The sequence below is a fragment of the Cibotium barometz genome, chromosome 38, assembly GCF_041138505.1.
Source record: "Cibotium barometz isolate CiBa-2024 chromosome 38, ASM4113850v1, whole genome shotgun sequence".
In the NCBI taxonomy this organism is placed as follows: Eukaryota; Viridiplantae; Streptophyta; class Polypodiopsida; order Cyatheales; family Cibotiaceae; genus Cibotium; species Cibotium barometz.
In genome coordinates, this window is record NC_141083.1 from 5600236 (window position 1) to 5608416 (window position 8181).

Here is an 8181-nt window from a genome sequence, read left to right on the forward strand (position 1 = left end):
GTGCTCACAATTAGCTGAATCCCTCCTAGGAGGTGTTTACCCATAGCCTAAGGACTCTATAGTGCAAAGATCAACTCAAACCATCAATTATGCATACCGGGAGAGCTGTAAAACTAGTAGACATTTTTCGCTTTATTTGGTGATTTTCAACGTTAAAATTGGTAATTTCTAAGCTTGGGGAACTTCATTCCATCATGGGTAATTTTCTATGAGCTCAATTGGAGCCTCCAAATTACCTTGATGTTAATCACTATTTTGAGCACTTGTCATTATCATTAAGGGCTATTTAGTAGAAATTAGGCAAAGTTTATCATAAAATCACTATTTTGAGCACTTGTCATTATCATTAAGGGCTATTTAGTAGAAATTAGGCAAAGTTTATCATAAAATTACAAAATATGGGTTGCATTAGCTCAATTTGAGCCTCCAAACTATCTTGATGTTAATCACTATTTTGAGCACTTAATTGTTGTCATTAAGGGCTATTTAGTAGAAATTAAGCAAAGCTGATCATAAAATAACAAAATATGGGCTTGGGGAGCTTCATTCCATCAAGTTGTGGTTTCTCTAAGAGGTCAATTTGAGCTTCCAAATTATCATGATGTTAATCACTATTTTGAGCACTTAATCGCTATCATTAAGGGTTATTTAGTAGAAATTAGGCAAAGTACCATAAAATTGCAAAATATGGGTTGCATTAGCCTTGTATGAGCTTCAAACATAGTCAATTTGCAGTTAGGGTGTCGACGAAAGGAAGCATTTAAGCATATTTCACCACATTTGTACTCCGGTGATTGGAATTTCGAATCCCTTAGCGCGAAGAATGCTGCTTTTGGGTGTAGGCAAGCCGACTTATTCTAGCTCGAAGCCATGTTCTCCCAACCCTCGTGTTGGGGACACCATAGCTTGCGGGGAAGAAGCAAACACAAGGGCATTGGCACCCAGTAGCGTGTGCGTTGTACGAAGGATTGAGCATGACGGCGGACTCCAACGGAACCCAAATTTAACAACGAAGCTGCAGGAAAATCGTGCCCAAAAATGGGAGCTCTTTAGCACATGGAAAGTTCACGATTCCTTATCATGGAGTGGTACCCTAACTGGTTCCACGAAGAGGATGCAGATGCACCGGCATGGCAGAAGAATATCACAAGCTGTGAAATATCATTGCCTTTCCACTGGAATGCCCTCCACTCAAAGACTTGACAAATTCAAGCCCAGTCCGTGCAGGGCACACATTGGCAGACAAGGTATGTGTCATCGTTGTAGCAGTTTGCATTTTACATGGCCTGCAAAATTTGCTTCTGGGTATGGGGCCATGCTTAGCCTCAGGAACTCCATTTCTGTTGCTGCTACTAGGGTTTCATCTATTCAAGGATCATCTCAGAATGGAGAAACACAAAATCAGGGTAACCCTGTGGTGCACAAGACAGCCATGCTATCTGTCAAGGGTGTGAAAGTCGTGGGGCTAGAAGCTGAAATGACCACTGCCGGCGAAAATGTGAAACTTGAACACAAGTTTTCCTCAGATCAGCGTAGCACAAGATTGACCGGGTCAGATTTGACCTCTGGACAGGGTGTTTCGGGTGCGATTGGAGTAAGGAGACTCATGCAGCAGATTGGAGGGAAAATGTCAAACTTCAACAATTGGTGGAAAGCTGTCCATGAAGTATACCGTGAGGACACGGCAACATGGGGCTTTGGATCGAGTCCGATCTTCATGGTTTACGAGGGCCTAGGCGGAAAAATTGAGAAGGTGACCATTGATGAGAAAGAGATCCAAAGAAGACAAGGAATAGAGCCTCTTCTTCCAGGCTATGGTGGTGAAACAAGCAAGGCCCAAGCACAGCACAAGATAATGCTGGCACGAACAATCGCAAAAGACCTAGAGATGGGAAACACAGTTCCCAAAAGCAACAGCACAATTTTTGCTGTTGTAAAACATACAAGCAAGGATGGAAGCAAGCCCGGACATCAAAAGCTGTTCAATCAAGTCAATTGTGTAGCGTACACAGTTGCTCCTGCCCTCAAGTCAGTATTTCTTATTGCTATGCCTATATATGGGATTTGCATTATATGGGGTGCATACCTGCTGATCACAAAGCAGAGTGACAAGGATATTATTCAGGAAGAGAAGTCAGCAGCCAGACTTGATAAGATGAGAAAACTAAAAGCTCAGATAAATGTTCATAAAAGAGACACAGGTGCTTCACAGTCTCCACTGGCTCCATCTGATTTTATGAAAAGGTTACTAGAAGTCAGAGAGATGGCGAGACAAGTGCGTTCAGATGAAGAGTTGCAAAAATCAGCCCAGGATTTTGATACTGGTCTGGAGTATCAGTCAAGAGCTCAAAGTTTAATGGACACTGTAGCAGTGGAGGCTGATTTTGAAATGGAGCTTGCAGAGATAGAGAAGGTAGGGGACGTCTCAGTGGACTCTACTATCAAGGAAGACTTGGACACTTTGCAGGTTAATGTTCACCACAATGACACAAGAGAAGGACAAGGCCCAGAACAGGAAGGTGTGAGCAATCCTGCAGCGAAAGAATTCAAAGATACAAATATTGTGTCTGCCAAAGGCAGTGCGGAGGTGACAAGGTCAGGCCTTAAGAGTGGTGTTCTTGATGGCGCTTTGAAGCCTTCGTTTAAAGTAAAGCCTCGGATCATTATGTCTCTTGAAGAAGCAAAGGCTACCATTGCTGGCAAGAATGCGAGATTTTCTGATACTACTGGATCAAACCCCGATTTTAATAAAACTGCTGAAAGGACCACCTATAGAATGGAGCACCAAGTAGGCCAAGAGTCTACCAGTGCCAGGATCTTGCAGGATAATGACTCAAATGAAAGATCGAATTTGTTGAGAGGTTCTTGTGAGGATACGTCTCCAAGTGGTGGCTCAGAAGTGTTGCAGTCAAAAAATGATCAGACCCCGGTTGCTAATAATAAGAAACAAGAAAAGCAAAAAGAACTTGAGAGCTTTGAAGGTGAAGTGCCAAAGAATGACACACTTGAAGAGCTTGGCAGGATGCGTGTCGAAGCCCTGGGTAAAGTAGAGAGGAAGGAGGCAAGACCCGGATCTTTTTACAGCAGAGGTCCAAGTAAGGAAGAACATGTTGATCACTTACCATTTCAAATTTTGGCCACTGACATATCATTCATACTTTTTTTCAAGGTGTCAGGGTTTTGAGATAACATCTTCAATTTTTTGTTTACTGTGTCAGATGGCTGGAAGGATCCCAATAAAACAGCCACACCACATCTGTTCAATAAAATTATAGAAGACCGGAAAAGGGATGAAACACAGATTTCATCCTCTACTTCAGCGAGGCATGGGAATCATTATGCCAGCAGTAGCTCCAGGAGTCCATATTCTGACGAGATTTCTGATGAAGGTTTACGATCTTCACATATTGAAAATATTTTGGTAAAGAATGCCACTAAAAAAGCCGATCTTAGTGCCAATACAAAAGACGTGGTAGGGAGTGGACAGCCTTTAAGAGAAGAGGGGATTTTCACAAATACTAAGCGCTGGAGCAAAGAGCTTCAGAGAAAGTATGACTCAGAAAGAGACCCCAAGGTCAGAGAATTAATGAAAGAAATAGGATCAGAATTAGATAGCTGGGTCACCGAGGAAGAAGTGGAGGAGGCAGGGAGGTTAGCATCAAAGATTGAAGGAGGGGATGAGGACTTTCTACGCAAGCATTACCAGAAAGTGCAAAATAAGATAAAAGAAGAGAGGGAGAGGTTTGGATTGGAAGCTGTTCTGGAAAAATACAAGGAATACCAGCCTAAGCTAGAAGATGAACTATGGTGGCTCGATCTTCGCTTTGTGCTGGTAGGACTCTTGTACTCTTTTTTTCACTTCTTTGGCCAGTGTGTTGGATTATTGTCCTAGGATTAATGAACTCAAAGAATATGCTTTTCTGGAAGACTACATAAAAAAAAAAACTCTTTGTAAGTATTTAGCCCTGCTACAGCCTTAATTTAGCATGATGTGTTTGTTGCTGTCTTCACATGAATTTACAGAGCAGTTTAGAGATATTAGAAAATAATCAGTACCTGTTTCATTGGCTGGGGACGTGTGTGGGTCTCACAAGTTTTTGGTCAGATATGGAGATGCTTTGTCTGATGGTTTGGAGTGTCTAAAGGAGGACCTGCTTGCCAGATTTTCCTCTAGCTATATCATCTTAGGTTAGTTTAGATGAGCATTGTTTTGATCAAAATGTTTCTTTGGAGGACCCACTTTCCTCTAGCCATATCATCTTAGGTTAGTTTAGATGAGCATTATATCGACCAAAATGTTTCTAACAGTTTGCTTTGTGAGCCTGTATAGAAGATTTCTTCAGATATGTGAGGCTTGCCTCAGTTTTCAAAGGAGGAAGGGCTATTAGCTGTCATTGCCGATGCCTAGAAGCTTCTTGAAGAGCGAGACCAGCTGAAGATCTAGCAAAAGGTTGTAAAGTTGCTACAAAAGTTGTTTCCATTACCATCAGTAGGATCAGTATCGGACAGAAGACTTGAAGATGGACCTGATCGAGGCGTGTATGATCTAGGTGGAGCATCTACATTACTCTACTTTCGTGTTACAGGAGGAGAAGGGAGGATGCCACGTGCGTCAGTCCGTAGATGCATGTGCCAAGACATCATGAGGACATGCACAGGGTAGAATACGGCGATTAGGGTTTAGTAGACCCTTGTGAGCCTGGCAAGAAGGGATGTGGTGGATTGAGTGACTACGAGCGTAGGTTAGGGTTTGCGCATAGTGTCACGTGCACACCTTAATATGAGGGCATGCATCTTTTTGCAGCTATCTAAAGGGTAAGCTTAGAGACCGTATATGGGCAGATTGGAGCAGTTTTGGCAACCGAGTAGGCGCCCAGGACATGCACCAATGGTTTGGACATAGTTTGTTCACAATATGAACATATTTAATGTTGAAAAAGGTTGGCGACCAACATACGACCTGCCATCAAATCCCTATACCTTCCGTCAGGGATGATGGAAGGTTAGATGCAACCCACTTGCAAGTTGTAATGATGTTCAGGGGTTCTAGGCACTTATTAGACCCTTGGGCACCTGGTGGGTACCCATTTACCCTACCAAAAATGGACCAAGTGCTAAATGATAATAAGGTACCCACAAACAGGGAAGAAAGGCATTATTTTGATTTAGTTGTCCAAAAACCCATGTCGGCCTGTTTATGCTGGCTGACCAGCACATAGGAGTGCTATATAAGCATGCCTCAGTCCCCCTCTCTTCCTCATCTGAGAACTCTCAAGCATATGCATGAATTTCAGCCTGGCAAGCAAACACAAGCATTTGAGGGTTCTACATGCATCAAGTGTGGACCTTTCAGCTGTGCTTGAGGAAAACACAGGCCATCTTCAAGTCGAGGAAGAAGGTCGATTCTGTGTGGGGAACCCTAGTTTCAGGTCAGCACAAGTCAGGGCGGACTCCACCCATTCTTTGTACTCATTCAGTTGCAACAATCAAAGTACATACTCTATTCAGAGGGGGGGCGGTTGTTAGAATTGTGCATCTCAGTGTTACATTGGATTTACCTATTTTTTTTTTTTTGGGTATTTTAGCTATTTCTTCTATTTTAGGAAGTCGTGAGCAGTTGGCCAGCGATATTGGTAGTCGGCCAGCTCACTCCCTTCACTATAAAAGGGGTCTCTCATAATCACTTGATGTAGTTCAATCCCAAGCAACACTCTCTTGCTGGCTATTGCCATTGTAAAGCTTCATGCTATTATAAAAGGTGATCTTGTCCTCAAGCTCTCTCTCCTTTGCTCCCTCTTCTCTCTCTTGTTTTGTCTATGCTTTTGCCTACGCATACTCCAACATGGTATCAATCGCTTAGGATTCTGGCTGCCCACATCTGCGATTCTGCTCCTTCTGTGCTGGTTGCATCTCCTTCTCAGTTGGCTGTGTTTCTGGCTACTGAAGGCGGCTGTTTTCTCCTTCTGGCTGCTGTGTTTTTTGGAGCACACTCCCCAAAACGGGGGGTCATGCATTCCAGGTGTTAGGTGGATCTTCAACGTTCGCCTCCATCTTTTACAGCCAGTTTCTTCATCCTCAACTTTTGCCGCTAGCATCCTGCGAGCCTGGTCTGAACTCAGACTAGCTAGTCCTCTTAATAGACTCCAAAAAAAGAGACTTTGGCAACCGGAACACTTTAGTGTGTGTACCTTTTGACCACCAGCTGGGCACATGCACCTACATCTATTGCAATGGCTGAATGCTGGCCCAGCCTCTTCTCCCCCTTGTGATATCTCCTTGTGGGTTCTTGCCTACTGGATGACTTTCCTTCTGTGGCCTTCTTGATTGCCTATGAGGGCTGCGTGACTTTCAGAATGTATTGTGGAGGTCCTCATGGACCTTTTGGAGTGTATTTGCGTGATTGGATGTCCTCGATTGCAGTTCTCACTCCTCTAGTCCTCATGGCAACTGGATTTGGAAGAACCAATCCTGTCGCGACTACAATAGTGACTCCCTGGAATACTTCCATACAACAAGATTCCTCTGGGCGCTGATCAGCAGCCTTGCTACCAGCTGCAAGACCAAAGAGGGATCCTCCATACCACCTGCTGAGTCCATCAGTACCCCATCTGGGCAAACCACTGTGCCGTCTAGTTCTCCTTGGTTTCCTGATTGCTGATGGTTGGCGTGGCGATTATTTTAGAGAGCATGGTTTGCTTCGTTTTATATTTCAAGTGATCATGGATTCTTGTACACTTGTGTTTACCATTCACTTTGTTGTCTCTTAAGTATATATGATTGTTTGCAGTGTTTGATGGTCGTTTCAAGGAAGCAAGGAGGAGGAGGACTCTATGGTTTAGACATGGCACTTGATTTCGAAAGACCAAGCAACCAGGTAGCCAAGCATGTTGTTGCTTTTGAAGACCGGAAAGATGCTTTGAATTTCTGCCGTATATTGGAATATAGTTCTGGGTCCAGATTTGAACATGCAGAAGTTTGCCCCTTTTCACCCAAGGTTGGTAAAGTGAGCTGTTACTTGTTCCCCTTCCATTTGCAAATGTTTTGTTTTGTCTGTAAAATAGAGGAAAATGAGGTAATTTAGCAGGGATTGATAGGAGTACTTTTGCTTTGAATTGGCAGCAATTGTATAAAATTGCAAAAGACGAAGGATTCAAGGTGACAGTGCTTAGGATGGGACAGATCCAGGCTAATGTTGATCAAACTCTAGAGGAAGTGGAGGAAAAAATTTTGGAAATAGGAAGCAGTGTCTACTGGGAGAAGATGGAAAGAGAACGCTCCATAGATATTGACAGTATTCTCCATCAACGATTTGGTTTGTGATGCAAGCAATTTGTTAACAGAAGCAGAGGACCGCAAAATATAAAGAACTCCTCTCAACATTTCATGGTACACGAAGTGATGTGACCGATGAAATCCTTGGTACTCCTTAAGGTGGATGCCCTCTAAATTCATCCACATGGTGAGATCAAAGTTGCTCCAAAGAGCTTCACAGATTCTCTTGTCCATAAAGCCTGAGCAGCAGATGGATGGCTCATCCTGGGAAATTTGATAACGAGTGTAGAGATCTCCTGGTCCACACCTGGCCATTAATACAGCTGAGGTGTTCTATAGTTTTGGGCTGGCAAACACACTCTCTCCAAAGTGAGCTTGATTTGAAGTTCAACTAAGGTTCCAGCTGAGCATTACATCAAGTGTACTAGCAAGAAAAATAAATCTTGTCCACGTCAGGCAGTTTTTCTTTGTCTAACCTGTTATAATTGAGTTTTAGATCATTACATCAATCTTATGTAAACTATAGAAGAACGGAGTGAAAATATCTTTAAGGACTAGGATGATTTGAAGCGTGAACTTGCACCTTTTCTTTTGAGAGTCTTGTTGGTGGGCACTTGGATTTCTTATGTAGTATTGAAGCTCAAGAAACATGCCCAAGAAATTGGTACTCTCATTTTTTGGTTAAGCTGGCACAGTCTACGTTTTTTTTGGGTTTTTGTTTTGGTGGTTGGAGAGCTAGCCTCGAGGGAGCGAGCTGTTGGGCTGTAGTGTAAGGTCAAAGCTTAATGTCATGCTGAGAAGACAGGTAAGTGTCTTAAATCTGCTAGATTTTACAACAGAGATCATTGACATCAAGTTGTAGTAGTATGTACCACTACATGCAGTATGTGGATCTAAGTTTGTTAGTGC

The 8181-nt window shown here is 43.0% G+C and overlaps 1 protein-coding gene across 2 annotated transcripts; it reads left to right on the forward strand.

Moving 5' to 3' along the window:
• The first annotated feature begins 687 nt into the window (after positions 1–687).
• On the forward strand, positions 688–7957 carry LOC147616277 (uncharacterized). 2 transcript variants are annotated; one of them, XM_086777336.1, is made up of 5 exons: positions 796–1247; positions 1357–3095; positions 3219–3832; positions 6788–6994; positions 7120–7957. In XM_086777336.1, exons 2-5 carry the CDS (start codon positions 1433–1435, stop codon positions 7318–7320), a joined length of 2685 nt encoding a protein of 894 aa, XP_086633462.1. In that variant the 5' UTR covers positions 796–1247; positions 1357–1432; the 3' UTR covers positions 7321–7957. The 2 variants fall into 2 exon arrangements, with proteins under 2 accessions (XP_086633461.1, XP_086633462.1); XM_086777335.1 differs by having other exon boundaries at positions 688–3095.
• Positions 7958–8181: the final 224 nt, after the last annotated feature.